The sequence below is a fragment of the Lepidochelys kempii genome, chromosome 2, assembly GCF_965140285.1.
Source record: "Lepidochelys kempii isolate rLepKem1 chromosome 2, rLepKem1.hap1, whole genome shotgun sequence".
Classification (NCBI taxonomy): Eukaryota; Metazoa; Chordata; order Testudines; family Cheloniidae; genus Lepidochelys; species Lepidochelys kempii.
The window spans coordinates 144,738,028-144,754,371 of NC_136381.1; the positions used below are offsets into that span (position 1 = coordinate 144,738,028).

Below are 16,344 nucleotides of genomic sequence, written 5' to 3' on the forward strand. Positions count from 1 at the left end.
GTGCAGGGTCCTGCACTTAGGATGGAAGATCCCAATGCACAGCTACAGACTAGGGACCGAATGGCTAGGCAGCAGTTCTGCGGAAAAGGACCTAGGGGTGACAGTGGACAAGAAGCTGGATATGAGCCAGCAGTGTGCCCTTGTTGCCAAGAAGGCCAATGGCATTTTGGGATGTATAAGTAGGGGCATAGTGAGCAGATCGAGGGACGTGATCGTCCCCCTCTATTCGACATTGGTGAGGTTTCATCTGGAGTACTGTGTCCAGTTTTGGGCCCCACACTACAAGAAGGATGTGGATAAATTGGAAAGAGTCCAGCGAAGGGCAACAAAAATGATTAGGGGTCTGGAACACATGACTTATGAGGAGAGGCTGAGGGAACTGGGATTGTTTAGTCTGCAGAAGAGAAGAATGAGGGGGGATTTGATAGCTGCTTTCAACTACCTGAGAGGTGGTTCCAGAGAGGATGGTTCTAGACTATTCTCAGTGGTAGAAGAGGACAGGACAAGGAGTAATGGTCTCAAGTTGCAGTGGGGGAGGTTTAGGTTGGATATTAGGAAAAACTTTTTCACTAGGAGGGTGGTGAAACACTGGAATGCGTTGCCTAGGGAGGTGGTGGAATCTCCTTCCTTAGAAGTTTTTAAGGTCAGGCTTGACAAAGCCTGGTTGGGATGATTTAATAGGGGATTGGTCCTGCTTTGAGCAGGGGGTTGGACTAGATGACCTCCTGAGGTCCCTTCCAACCCTGATATTCTATGCTTGTCTAGTTTTAGTAAAGTCCAGCCATGTGGAAGCTTGTGTGGAAGGTTGGTTTTTTATGAGAGTATCCATTTTTGAGAGCTCTTTCTTTATCTTTCCTTGTTTGCTGTAGAGGATGTTGATCAGGTGGTTCTGCAGGTTCTTTGAGAGCATGTGGCACAAGCTGTCAGCATAGTCTGTGTGGTATGTAGATTGTAATGGATTTTTTACCTTCAGTCCTTTTGGTACAATGTCCATCTGTTTGGATTTGGAGAGGAAGATGATGTCTGTCTGTATCTGTACAAGTTTTTTCATGCAGTTGATAGATTTCCACTCCATACGGCTAAATGCAGTGCCTTGCATAATGACAGGTTACAGAGTAACAGCCGTGTTAGTCTGTATTTGCAAAAAGAAAAGGAGTACTTGTGGCATCTTAGAGACTAACCAATTTATTTGAGCATAAGCTTTCGTGAGCTACAGCTCACTTCATCGGATGCATACTGTGGAAAGTACAGAAGATCTTTTTATACACACAAACCATGAAAAAATGGGTGTTTACTACTACAAAAGGTTTTCTCTCCCCCCACCCCACTCTCCTGCTGGTAATAGCTTATCTAAAGTGATCACTCTCCTTACAATGTGTATGATAATCAAGCTGGGCCATTTCCAGCACAAATCCAGGTTCCCCCCTTTTCCCCCCCCACACACAACCCCCCACCCCCAAAAAGAAGTGTGTGGGGGGGAGAAAACCTGGATTTGTGCTGGAAATGGCCCAACTTGATTATCATACACATTGTAAGGAGAGTGATCACTTTAGATAAGCTGTTACCAGCAGGAGAGTGGGGTGGGAGGAGAGAAAACCTTTTGTAGTGATAAACACCCAAGTTTTCATGGTTTGTGTGTATAAAAAGATCTTCTGTAATTTCCACAGTATGCATCTGATGAAGTGAGCTGTAGCTCACGAAAGCTTATGCTCAAATAAATTGGTCAGTCTCTAAGGTGCCACAAGTACTCCTTTTCTTTTTTCATCGAATAAATATCATGGAACATGGTTATTTGTTACACTGCAGTCAAAAGTGCTAATTCTACAAGATGCTAAGGCTTTAAAGTACAGCTTTTGATGCTCTACAGTAATCTGCATTCTGAATAAAAGAAGAACTTGAACTAATTAAAGCCAATTTGTTGAAAAAAGCATCATTTTGACCTTTTTCAGTTTAGGAACAATTTTTAATTTTAAAAATATTCATATACTAGTGCAGTTTGAACTTAAACCCAAAAGTGAACTTCTTTGTTTCATTTCTACTTACAATTACCAAAAAGAAGAAATGCAAAATTTGGATCCAGACTGAGAATGGAACTTAGCAGAATTTTCAGAATGCTTGGATCTGTGGTTTGTTTTGAGCCCATCTCTTCTTATCATACAAGGTGGGGAATGTGAGGGCAACCTCTCATCCCCCAAAAGCAACCCCCCCAACCAACCTACAATTATCTTCATAGACTGAACCAGATAAAGTTCTAGTAGATCTTGCTTCTTTCACAAATCTTACATGTCAGTGTTTAGGAACTCAGACAAGTGGATTTCATCATTCAGACATCTCAAGTGTAGTTATTAAAAATGACTGACTGCTGTCTCCTGAAAAATGCTATGAAAGCAAAATAAAAAAAACAATATGTATTCAAAACTATTCTGTAATTAACTGAAGGACACTTACAATTTTCAAACTATTTTAATAACTCTAAATAATTAAGCATACCCTGTGAAAGAGCGAAGGTAACAATTGTCAAAAGTGCTTTTTCTAAGTACCATTGACTTTCAGTGAAATTAAGGCTATGTCTACACTGCGTACCTTCCAGAGGCACAGCTGTAAGGTCTCCCATGCAGCTGCTCTTTGCCAACAAGAGAGAGCTTGTCTGCTGGCAAAATAAAATCACTTGCAGTGAGCGGTGGTGGCTTTGCCGCAGGGAGAGTGTCTCCCACCGACATAGCGCTTTCCACACCAGTGCTTTTTGTTGGTAAAACTTTTGTCGGTCAGGGTGTGTTTTTTTTCACACCCGTGACCGAAACAAGTTTTACCAACAGAAGTACAGTGTAGACATAGCTGAAGGTTCCAAAGTGCTCAAGGCCCAGATTTTTAAGGTATTTAGATGTTCAAAAGGGATTTAGGTACATAGGAGCCTAAATCCCATTGACCATCAATGGGATTTTGGTTCCTAAGTGTCTAAATCCCTTTTGAAAATGAGATTAAGTCTCCTAAATAAGGTAGATATATGCTGAACACAGCAATACCAAAATACTTTAAACATCTGGGGTAAATCACTTTTGAAAAAAAATACTCTAAGTAAATAGTACTATTCCCATTTTTAGATGGGCAACTGAGGCAGAGAAATTACAAGACTTTTCCAATTTTAAAGAGGGAATCAGGCATGGGACCAAGAAAATAAATAGTAGTTCTTGGTTCCCATGCTCTACTCAAGCCACTAGACCACGTGTCCCTCAATTAAACATGATCAGTTGATTCCAATGCTATGCAGCCACAGGATTGGAGGCTCCCCACCCTTTTTAACTAACATTTAGAAATCAGTCAGTGCCCCCCTTGGAATCCCACTGAAATGGAATCATTCGTTTACTTGTGAATTATGTATTTAATAGGTTAGTAATGGACAATTAATACAATTACATGAATTTATCCTATTACAACAGAAGAGAAAAGCACACTCCTGCATTACTGGAAATGGAAAGCAATTTGTCATTTTTGCCTTCCACAGAGAAGTATTTAAAGAACAGAAAGAAAGAAGAAAATAAGAGAAGAGCCAGGATTTGACCTTATTAATTTTAAAGGGTGATCTTGCTCAGTTTGAAATCAATTTTTCTGTTAACTGAATTGGGACCTTAAATAATACATTTAATTTCATATAAATGAGAAATAATTAAACTGTATTAGAAGCCATTTTTATTACATGGTAGAATGCCCCAAAGAACTAGGATCTGCAACAAAATGGTTTAAACATTTCTCATTTTATCAACCATAACTCGTGATCTAAATTAATAGGCACAGATTGTGGTTTCTGCCATGCAGAGGAGGGGGAAGAAAAGGGGAACAGCTGTAGTGTTGAAGGGGTGGGGAGGGTATATAAGTCATTATGCTTCTGAAGGACAGACTGGCAGAATGGCTCAGGGGAGTCAGTGCAAGTATTCTCAGCACTAGCCTTTACTATGTGAGCTTCCCTAGTGCCAGCCACTGGACAACAGCTAACATGCTGTGCCCTAGCCAATGTTCCCTCTATTCTTTTCCATCCATGTGCAAAATGAATTTTGTTATGTGCACCAATATCGAGGTAATGTATGGATGTGCGCCACCAATAGAAACAAAAACTCTAGATATAATATATATATTTTTAAAAAGTTACCATAGGGATAATTACTCCAGCCAGGACAGGTTAGGCATTTTAGAACACACTACTCAAAGAATTAAATTTAAGCATAAGAGATGAATAAAAACTATGAAATGCATAGACCAGTCAAAAAACTAAAATAACAGCACTTTGAAAGAATAAAATCACAGAGAATATATGTGCACTGCAGGAAGTATCAAGAAGTAACAACAACAATACAAGTATGTGTTGGGAGGCGAGTGTGAAAGACAGAGTGTGTGTGTATGTGTGAAAGAAAGAGAGACACACACACAGTGTGTGTGTCTGAGACACACGTGTGTGTGAGACACACAGTGTGTATGTGTGTGTGTCTGTGAGAGACACATTGTGTGTGTGTGAGAGACACACAGTTTGTGTGTGAGACATGCGCTGCCCCTTTAAGCAGATCTGCACTCAGAAGCCTTAAGCCTACTTGTTCAGACACAGCAGCAGCCACCAGCAAGCTACATCCCCTGTCCCACTCCTGAGACCTGTCATATCCCTCCCCCACTCTGTGGAGATAGGGTGGGGGAGGAGGACACCTTGCTGTCAGAAACACCCCCTCCGCTCCCTCCAGGAGGCTCCTGGGAGCTGCTGGCCAGGGACTCCAAGGCAGAGGGCAGGAGCAGCATGGCATTGGGGGGAGGGGCACCTGAAGTGCGCAGCACTTGATAAACTGCTGGTAGCCAAGCAGCTTACAGGGAACTTAGGTCCTAGCCATACCACCTACCCAGCTGAGTATCTCCCCTCCCTCTTCTTGGTGCTATAGAGTATCACTGGGCATGTTTGCCTGGCTCTGCCTATCATATAAGAAGAGCTAGATCATCATTCTACCTGGAAGGGAGGAGGGGAATGAGGCTCTTTGTATTCTCTTCCTCATTAATGCACTCACATAGGGCAAGACAGAATGTAGCCCCTTATGTTGTTTCTGTGTTATTTAAAATAATTTTAGCTAGTATTTTTACCCCGTCTCACTACCAGTCTCTCTGATTTAAATAACACACGTTTTTCATAACATTTTCAAAGTCACCTTAGTGGCTTAGCTTTCATCCCACTAACTTAGTCACTTTGGCACTTTCAAAAATTTTAACCTTTGTCATTTTAAAACAGATTTTCTTTTTTTTTTAACAAGGAAGAATTTTCAATTAAATGGTGTGTAAATTATGAACATGTTGAGGGGAACGGACAGGTGTCAGAAAAATCAAAGTGAAATTCAAGCACTCTGTACGGCATTTTGCAGACATTCTGCTAACATCATAATCCACTGAACTGATCCCTGGACTGTGCTGAGCAAATATTTTGTTGTTTTTTGCTGACTATACATATTTGAATTATGGATTAGAATTATTTATTTTCACACTCAGAATGTTTTAAGATTCTCTCAGTACCTTTTACATTCAAAAATTCTCATAACACACATGTCCAAGAGCTGAATTATTGTTGAGAACGTCTCATACGCAGAGGTCAGAATTGATCACCCCCACTATACTGTATGTTTGCTTTGCTTTGAATTTCTGAGTCATTGGAAGGCCATTACTACTATTCACCCGACTGAAATATCTACAGACCACAACTTTAAAATGTCATCCAAGTAGATCATAAAAATAAAAATAGACCTCACTGGGGCAGAAAGAGAAACAAAACATCGTTATGCTTACCATATTGAATATGGCCAGTGTTAATGTTATAGTAGTAGTGGTCAATGTGAGAGTGATTCGTGGCCAGGGACGGTTTGCAATTATTCCAGATGACTTCAAAATCCACAACAGTGAAGCTGAGGCTTTCTTGCTGCATTGCTAAGTATAGAAAATATGAAACACATAACAGCATGAGTATTCTTAATTCCTACGAGTTCCTTTAGGTTATAATTAGAATGATCACAATTCTGAATGGCATTAATATGTAGGTCAATCAGCTCAAAAGAACATTGCACAGAAGTGTTCAACTGTTATCTTGCCACAGTGGTTAATTATCTTTCTTATAAATTAAGAAAATTCTTGACGTAATATCAGTCCAGGGATTCAGATTGCAAACTAGGTTATAGTTTATTAAACACCCACAATACAATATTACTAAATAATAAAGCATAATGAAGAATATAAAATCAACATCATCATCACTATTATTAAACTTTTTTAAAAAATAACCAATGCCTGAAGGCCTCTGGGCATTTAAAAAAACAACTAAGGGTACTGCACAGTTACCCAGATCTCTTACTCAGGCTTTTGCCCCTACCGTTCACACAGAAAAAACTAAGACCCAGGTTTGGAGGTGCTTTAAGCCCAGGCTAGTTTACACAAACAAGGATATAGATTAGAACCCACTCTCATTACTGTAAGGACACACGGAAAAAACACTCCAGTGCTGATAGTCCTCTAATGCCCTTCCTACAACTCCCTCTGCAGGATGGGCAAGTTTCCCCGCAATTGACACAAATGACTGAGAAAGTATCCTATAGCATCTCAGCATAAAGAACCAGAGATATCTGTGTCCCCCACAGGCCCTTCCTTCCTTCCCTCCCTCAAGGGCAAATGCGGAAACAGTAAGGACATAGTAATTCAAGTAGGGCTTTGCTGTGGGGATGTTCACATCCAAGTGAGGCTAACATGGGTGCTCAGACACAGGTGCCAATTACCCGGGTTGACTGTGCAGTGTAGCCATAAACTAAGCTCTTCAATGCAGGTTCAGGAATCAGCCCATGCAAATCTGTTTGCAAGACTGAGGCCTTTTAAATGGATATATTTGAAGTAGTCCATAAAAAACATCAGAAAGTGGATCAAACAGAAAGCAACAAAGATCTCCCAACATTCATTCCCCCATATAATGATATAAATATTATGCTGACTTTTTAATATATATTCAAAACATATTTTTAGTCTTTTTAGTTTTAAAGACTTGTTTGCTGGTGCTTGTTAAAGTTAAAGCAATGACATTTTAGGAAACTGAAGTCCTCTCTTCAGCCATTGGCAAAATAAAGAAACATGACAGCTCAGATAATAGTCTCACTTGAGCCGCGAAGTAAATTGGATGTGTATTGCAGATGGTTCTGCAGGTGGACATGCATGTAGAAGGCACAATTTGGCACTAACACTAACATTCCTCAGACACAAGGCAAAAAAATATTATTGCATCTACCTCCACCTATGTCAGTCTGCACCAAATTTTTTTCCTTGTGGCCTCTAATCATGTAGGCACAAAGTCTGGAGGCACAAGATATTCACATAACATAAACAACATTCTGTGCCCAAAGACTTCATTAACACAGTTACAGTTGCCCAATAGTACATTGTGCCCTTCTAAAATGTCAAATTCAGCTACACTCAAACCTCTGAAAGCTAGGAAATGAAAAGTTAAGGTACACACCAATCCACAACACAACCTTAACTCTGCCCTCTGCTCCAACATGCCAATAATACACATACTATCATTCTACCCTTACAGATAATAACCCCACATGTTGCCTTCCTTCAATCACAATCAGCCCCATTATTCAGGAAACGGGTGAAAAGCGTGAATCATGATTACATTCCCCCAACTGCTTATTGAGAGTCTTTCATTTTCCCTCTGTTTAGTAATGCTAATGTCCCAGACAATACTTCTGCATAAAATCTGAGTCTGCCTGTGGATTTCAGAGCACTTCAAAATTATTGTTCTTAAATCAGAAATGTTGGTCTCAGAACAAAATCACCACAAGAATCACTTGCAGATCACAGGCAGAGAACAAGGAATACGTGCAATACACATTCTCTGAAGCTCCTAAGAGCAGGGCTGAAACTCCCAGTTAATAGATATAGCGCAGGTTCAATGGCCACAGTACACCACCTACTGACATCCAATTACTTGGACAATCGAGTCCCAGAATCCCCCTGCCTTACAAAACAGCCCTACTTTTGCTCCACATGCCCTTTTTACTCACACTGGCCTGCCAATTTGTGTTGATCCGCTCTCTCTAGATGGAGAGGGTTATAGAAGTGCAGTACCATAGTTCTGTGCAGTGAATCTGAGCTCTCTTTGTTAAAATCCACTGTCAAACTGAATCAAGCTGAATACATTAATATGTCAGCCGTCATATGAACAATCTACAGTCTCTTGTGTACCTGCAGGGCTCTTCATCCCGGGAATAGTACTTGACATTATATATATTTTTAAAAGGCTAATGGACTGAATTTTGTATAATTCCTTTTAAAATTTACTCTTCTGTTTTTCTATTATAACAATAGTGATATTTATTACTACATATACAGAGAGCAGATTTATTTTATGAGGAAAAACTCTGGAGACTACATTACATTTCAGGAATCAATACATTGTGTAACAAATAAAAATTATCAATCAGAATTTGTTTTGGAGCTTTCATCAAGTTCCTTTCTTGTTTTTGTTGTTGTTAGTGTCATCTTGATACTGTAGAATCTATGTATACTGTTACCTTTGACCTGAAGAAAAATGTGGACACAGCCACTTTGTGACTTGAGAAACAAAGTTGTAGCTGGTTATTTCCAGTCCCCACACACCTTTTAGGAGCACACCACAAAGTTTCAAACTTTCATTTTGTATAGTACACCAAACCAAGATATTTTTAGAAAACTTCCTTCTAGAAGATAAGCCAATTTAGATCAGAAGATCTATCCGTCCATGGAAGAAAAGAAAACTGTAATCTTGATTTTGGTAAGTGTATCAGTCAGTTCCATTATTCATTTTAAGTTAGAAGAATTCAAAGTGCTGAAACCACTCTCTTTTCTTAAGACTTTCATTTTCCCCTTCCAAGACTGCAGAGGTGGCTAAAAAAAAATGCTGTTTTGTTCTCAAAAAGCTAGGAGCAAAAATGCATGGATTATAACATGGGTCTACCGTAGCTCTCCTAATGTAACATAGCTTTACATAAGGAATGTAGCCAAATAGTAAATGTGTAATTTGAACACATTCTTACGTTAGAGTTCTCTGAACTTTGTTTAATATACAATTGTTAGGCTAATTAACAAATGTGTTGCTTCCACTAAGCCACATTGTAGGAGTATGTGCCTAGTCACACAGTTAACAGTGTGCTTCAACAGTGTGCATTCACACTGTGCCCATGTTTGAAATCTTTAGGACTGGTACATGGATTTTGGCTCATACCTTCACAGATTACTATTCTCTCAACAATGCATCATGATAAGATAGTGTGTTGGGAGACTCAGTGCTTAGCCATTATTCAGGAAAAAAGTTTATCTCTGGCTTTCCGACTTGATTGCTTCTAGAGAGCTGCACAGTCCCTGCTCTTTGGAGCTTAAGAGTAAAGCTTCTGAAAGTAGAGAAGAACTGAGGGATAGTTAAAGAGTGAGTGGTGTTTACACCCTCAGATGACGATACATTCAGATCTCCTAGAGATCTGTACATGCCCCCTAATTGTCAAATACTGCTTAGAAGTACCACAAACAGTTAGATGGTCCTGAAAACTTAATTCTCTCTATATAGAAGCTGGCTGCTCTTTTGACATTCAGGGTGTGTAATCTTGTTTCCACGGTACAGAAAACACAGGTAGTGATAAAGATAATTTTAATGAAACCAGCTAGTTTCTGACAGAAGTTTTAGGTGATACTATAGTACTATTTTGTTCTTTTGAAAGATGGTCTAGAGTGAGTTTGCCATAAGATCCTGAAACTTTAAAATCTTCCCAGCTGGAGTGCCAGCCAATGACAGAGAGAGTGCAAAGACAATGAACTAAGAAATGCACAACTTAATATTTATATAGTAAAACTACACATAATAGCACAAAGTAAACCAGACCAATGACTGCAGAAGAACATATAAAAATGTGTAGTACACCAACTTTAGCTCTGGAAAAATACATAGAAAAGTAGTGAAAGGGAATCCATAAAGTTAAAAGTTCATTTCAGTAGGAAATCCAAAAGTTTAGCTGCTAATCCAAACTATTTATTTTCATGAGGAACTACATCAAATTATGTGGCCTTCCAACCCTAAACGGTCCCTCTCTTCTGTGACAAAAACATTCTGGATTTCCCCCATTTTATATTGTCTACTTGGTGGATACAGTGAACTGGCATCCCCTTCTGACTTCTTTAATGGATGATAACTCTTCTCAATGCTAGAGAAAGCAGTACCAAATGACTTCTGTGACCACCCTGAAACCATGGACTCTGAAGGAATACCATGCAAGTGTCATATGATTAAACCCAACTAATAAAGCTCAAAACTTAAAAATACACCATAAAAAGCTTCACCAACATTTTCGCTGACATCCACATAGTGAAATAATTTGTGCATCTTTGACACATTTTTTGTCAATGTGAAAAATTCTACAAAAAATTCCCTGACAAACTTGAAAGGAAGCAGGTGCTGAGTATGAATTCTGTGACTAATATTTTGCATAGTGCTAGATGAAATTATATCAGAACATAAGTGAAATAATTTGAGTAGTCTGAATCCTGGCTAAACACTACACAGCCACCACAGTTCAGTACTATTGGAAAATTAGGCAAACGTTTGATTCTGGGAAGCCCAATACAGTGGGATCACTGAATTTCAGGACTGAGTTGCATTAACAGAAAAATCAGTTACTAACCTTTCGTAACTGTTATTCTTCTAGATGTGTTGCACATATCCATTCCACTCTTCTAGAGTGCACCTCCCACACACAGTCACCATATATTTTTCCCTCCGGGGTACCTGTCAGGGTGGTTCAAGAGCCCTCTGGTGCCGCACACCACTGGCGTCGGTATAAATGCCCCAGCAGACCCAGAGCTTCCTCAGTTCCTTCTTTCTGGAAACTCTGATGTTGAGGATAGGAGGGTGAGTTGTGGAATGGACATGTACAACATATCTTGAACAGTTATGGAAAGTTAGTAAACATTTTTTCTTCTTTGAGCGATTGCACATGTGCAGCCCACTCCAGGTGACTCCCAAGTAGTAATATGGGAGGAGGGATTGGAGCTCATGTACACACAGATGGCTCAAGCAAATTTGGCATCATCTCTAGAATATTGGTTGGGGCATAATGAGAAGTGAAAGTGTGCACCAGGTTGCTGCTTTATAAATGTCCTGAATAGGGATCTGCACTAGGAATGCCATTGAGGATGTTTACGATCTTGTGGACTGAGCTCTTGTCTGGTGGTGAAATGCCTGCCAGATAATAATGAGATGAGATACAGGACGTTATCGAAGATGAACTTCTCTGTGAGGTGAGGTTTCAGAGTAGCAGCCGTGTTAGTCTGTATTCTCAAAAAGAAAAGGAGTACTTGTGGCACCTTAGAGACTAACCAATTTATTTGAGCATAAGCTTTAAGTGAGCTGTAGCTCACGAAAGCTTATGCTCAAATAAATTGGTTAGTCTCTAAGGTGCCACAAGTACTCCTTTTCTTTCTGTGAGGATACTGGAAGAACTTTAATTCTGTCTGCTGTAGTCACAAACATTTGGGTGGACTGCTGAAATGGTTTGAGCCTGTCTATGTACAATGGTAGTGATCGTTTAATGTCCAATGTGTGTAGCCATTGCTCATCCTTATTTGCATGTGGTTCTGGGTAAAAAAGAGATACATAAATTAACCAATTCATATGGAAATTTGAAAGTACTTTAGAGAGAAAACTCAGATGCAGGTATAAGTACAACTTATCTTTAAAGAAGACTGTATCTTGTGGTTCAGATGTGAGGGAACACAGTTCAGAAACCCTTCCAGCAGAAGTTATAGCAATTAGGAAAGCCACCTTCCAGGAAAGGTATAGTAAGGAGCATGTTGTGAAAGGCTCAAATGGTGGTCCTATAAGTTTAGACAGACCAAATTCAAGTCCCCAGGGGGAATGGGCTCCCTTAACTGAGGATACAATCGTTCCAGGACTTGAAAGAATCTGACTGTCATGTCATTAGAAAAAATAACAGGTTTCCACACGAGGGTGAAAAGCTGATATTGCTGCTAGGTGAACCTTGATAGAGGAAACTGCTAAGCCTTTCTGTTTCAGGTGCAGCAGATAGTTGAGTATATGCTGTATAGATGAATGCATCAGTGAGACTCCGGCATGATATTATCAGATAGACAACCACTTCCATTTTGACAGGTAGGTGGCCACGGTGGAGGGCTTTCTGCTATATAGTAAGGCCTTGTGAACTTTCTCTGAGCAAGTCTGCTCTCTGGTTTGACCATGGAGCTTCCAGGCCATTAGCTGAAGAGATTGTAGGTTCAGGTGGAGCAGCCAACTGTAGTCTTGGGAGATCAGATCTGGGTGCAATGGGAGTGAGATTGGAGTTGCCATTGAAAGGCCCAGTAGAGAGGAGAACCAGTGTTGGTGGGGCCACACTGGGTCTATTAATATAACTCAAGTGTGATCCCACTTGATCTTTAGTGGGATTGGGGGAAAAACATAGTGACGTTTTTCTGACCAGGGTAGAAGGAAGGCATGTGCAATGGAGCCCAGACTGTGGCCTTGCAGGGAACAGAACTGGTGAATTTTTCTGTTGGTCTATTTAGGGAGTCTCACACTGCAAATGCATATGGGTAAATCTGAGGAAAGGAATCACTTGTGGTGACTCGAAAATGACCTGCTTAAGCAGTCTGCTAGCTTCTTCTGCACTCCAGAAGGTAAGAGGCCTCAAGGTTGATTGAATGGGCTATGTAAAATACCCACAGGTGAACTGCTTCCTGACAAAGGAGGGATAAGTGAACTCCTCCCTGTCCATTGAGGTAAAGCATTGCTGCAGTGTTGTCTGTAAGAACAAACTGGTTTATCCCGCTGATATGAGGCAGGAAAGACTGACAAGCAAGACAAATCACCCTGAGTTCTCTGACATTGATATGAAGAGTGAGCTCCCTCGAGGACCAAAAACCCCAAGTTTGGGGGAGGGGGAAGGGTGAGCTCCCCACCTGAGAACTGCAGTGTTTGAGACCAGAGTCACTGACGGTTGAGGGCAGAAGATGGGAAAACCTGCACAAACATTGAGTGGATCCAACCACCAATTCAGTGAAAATAGAACTCACAGTGTCCAGATGAAGACAGCTTGGTGAGTACACTGAGGCCAGCTAAGTCTCGAGAAGTCTGAGGTGCAGCCTCACATGTTCTACTACATTTGTGAATGAGGCCAGTGCCCTAGGAGCTCCATATAGTTTCAGGGTGTTGTGACTGGATGAAATGTGAGGTCCGTCACTAAAGATTGACTAGACCAGAATCTTGATTCTCGGAGGAACATTCTGGCCTGGGTAGACTCCAACACTGCCCCTAACAGCATAATTCTCTGTACTGGGCAAAGAGTAGACTTATCTGCATTGATAAGAAGACCTAGAGCCTTGAAGGTTGACTGAAAGAGCTGAACACTGGATATAACTAGAGCTTTGGACCAACCCTTGACCAGCTAGTCTTCCAGGTGATGACAGACCTGCACTCCTACTCTCCTCAGGAATGCTGCCATCATGGCCATACATTTTGTGTACCTGAGGAGCTCCAGACAGGCTGAATGGAAGCACCATGAACTGGTAATGTGAGTGCTTCACTATGAACCTGAGGAGCTTTCTGTGCCCTTGGTATACTGACACATTAAAGTAGGTGTTTCTTAAATCGAGGGCAGCATAGGATCCATGTAGGGAATAATGAATGCCAGGGTGACCATGCAAAACTTAATCTTTTTGAGATAGTCGTTAAGCTGATGCAGGTCTAAGATAGGTCTGAGACATTCCTTTGCTTTTGAGATTAGGAAATGGGAGTAGAAAATCTTCCTTCTTAAATGTGTTGAATCTCCTCTATGTGTCCCAACTGAAGGATCAATTGAACCTCCTGGACCAGAAGTTCTTTGTGAGAGTGGTCCCTGAAGAGGCAGAGGAAGGGAGGGTGGGAAGAAGGGATAGAAATAAACTGGATGATGTATCCCACTTCTAGAGTGCCCAACACCCAAGGGTCCGAGGTGATACAGGACAAAACCCTGAGGAAATGGGAAAGACAGTTTGCAAACAAAACAAAAACAGGGTCTGGCATCCTGGGAACTGGCATGGCATCCCTGAGCATCACAGAATCATAGAATCATAGAATATCAGGGTTGGAAGGGACCTCAGGAGGTCATCTAGTCCAACCCCCTGCTCAAAGCAGGACCAATCCCCAATTAAATCATCCCAGCCAGGGCTTTGTCAAGCCTGACCTTAAAAACATCAAAGGAAGGAGATTCCACCACCTCCCTAGGGAACGCAGTTCCGTGTATCACCACCCTCCTACTGAAAAAGTTTTTTCTAATATCCAACCTAAACCTCCCCCACTGCAACTTGAGACCATTACTCCTCTTTCTGTCATCTGCTACCACTGAGAACAGTCTAGATCCATCCTCTTTGGAACCCCCTTTCAGGTAGTTGAAAGCAGCTATCAAATCCCCCCTCATTCTTCTCTTCTGCAGACTAAACAATCCCAGCTCCCTCAGCCTCTCCTCATAAGTCATGTGTTCCAGTCCCCTAATCATTTTTGTTGCCCTCCACTGGCCCTCTGTATCCTATCCCTACCCTCCAGCATATCTGCCTCTCCTCCCAGTTTAGTGTCATCTGCAAACTTGCTGAGGGTGCAATCCACGCCATCCTCCAGATCATTTATGAAGATATTGAACAAAACCGGCTCCAGGACCGACCCTTGGGGCACTCCACTTGATACCGGCTGCCAACTAGACATGGAACCATTGATCACTACCCACTGAGCCAGACAATCTAGCCAGCTTTCTATCCACCTTATAGTCCATTCATCCAGCCCATACTTCTTTAACTTGCTGGCAAGAATACTGTGGGAGATCGTGTCAAAAGCTTTGCTAAAGTCAAGGAACGACACATCCACCACTTTCCCCTCATCCACAGAGCTAGTTATCTTGTCATAGAAGGCAATTAGATTAGTCAGGCATGACTTGCCCTTCGTGAATCCATGCTGACTGTTCCTGATCACTTTCCTCTCCTCTAAGTGCTTCAGAATTGATTCCTTTAGGACCTGCTCCATGATTTTTCCAGGGACTGAGGTGAGGCTGACTGGCCTGTAGTTCCCAGGATACTCCTTCTTCCCTTTTTTAAAGATGGGCACTACATTAGCCTTTTTCCATCACATCAAAATGCCTGCTTAGAACCCTCTAGATGTCTAGGTATGGAAGGCATTGATATACAGGCAGAAGGGGGAGGTGGTCTGTGCCTATAACTTCTACTCTTTTTTCTCTGTAGGTCGTGTCAGACCACTAGAGCAGAATTCCAGAGAAGTTGCTGAGGCTGGAAGTGCTTCCTGGTGTGTACAACTTGCAAGACTTAGAAGTTGCCCTTGTGTCCTTTAACCCAGGGAGCTTAGCATCAGTTTGCTCTGAAAAGAGCAAGGAACTCTCAAACAACAGGTCCTGCAATCTGTTGGCCCTCCTGCAGGAGCCCAGAGGACAGCAACCAGGAGTTCCTACACATGGCCACTACCAAAGCCACAGACTTAGCAGCTGAGTCAGCCACATCCAGAGCAGCTTCAAATGAGCCCCTTGCCACCTCTTTTCCCTCATCCACTAGTGAGGAGAACTCCTGTCTAGCATCTTCTGGCAGCATGTTTTTAAATTTCAGCATGGAGTCCCATACATTAAAGTCATACCTGCCTAAAAGTGCATGTTGGTTTGCAACCCAGTAGAATAAACTTTCCTACCAAACTGGTCTAACTTTTTTGAGTCTTTTGATTTTGGGGTTGCATCCTGATGCTCCTGCCTTTCCCTCTCATTGGCAACGGATACTACCAAGGACACTGGATGGGGATGGAAGTAAAGGACACATAACTTTGTGTGGGCACATAATACTTGTGCTCAGCCCTTTCAGAAGAGGGCGGAAGGCATGCAGGGGCCTGCCACAGCCACTTTATTGGGTTCATAATGGCCAAATTGAGAGGTAGGTGGTGAAAGTATTCATTTACTTCCTCTACCTGTATGCCCAGACTTCAGGCAACCCTCTTTAACAATTCTTGATGTGCATTATAGTCATCTCGGGGAGGCGACATACACCCTCCTGTGACTGCCATGTCAGGGGAGGAGGAAGAGGAGACCAGCATTGGCTGCAGATGCTCTTCCTCTATTTCTTGATCTGCAAGGTCCTGTTGAGCTAGTTCTTGATGCCTAATACTGAGCTTGGTACCAGAGTCAGGAATTGGTGCTGCTCAGTGGGTAGGTGCCACATGTCTTTCTGAGATCAGCGAATAGGAGTGCCTGGAATACAATTTGGAAATGGGGTGACAGGCCC

General features: G+C 41.6%; 1 protein-coding gene across 7 annotated transcripts in view; it reads right to left on the reverse strand.

Moving 5' to 3' along the window:
• The window catches only part of ADCY2 (adenylate cyclase 2), a 431,011-nt gene that overhangs the window by 60,079 nt on the left and 354,588 nt on the right, over positions 1–16,344 (reverse strand). For all 7 annotated transcript variants that reach the window (XR_012157385.2, XM_073332378.2, XM_073332377.2 and 4 more), the window contains one exon: positions 5,806–5,943. Coding sequence is in view for 6 of the 7 variants with exons in the window: in XM_073332378.2 (XP_073188479.1) it covers positions 5,806–5,943 (138 nt within the window). In the remaining variant the exon portion in view is untranslated. The remainder of the gene's footprint in view (positions 1–5,805; positions 5,944–16,344) is intronic.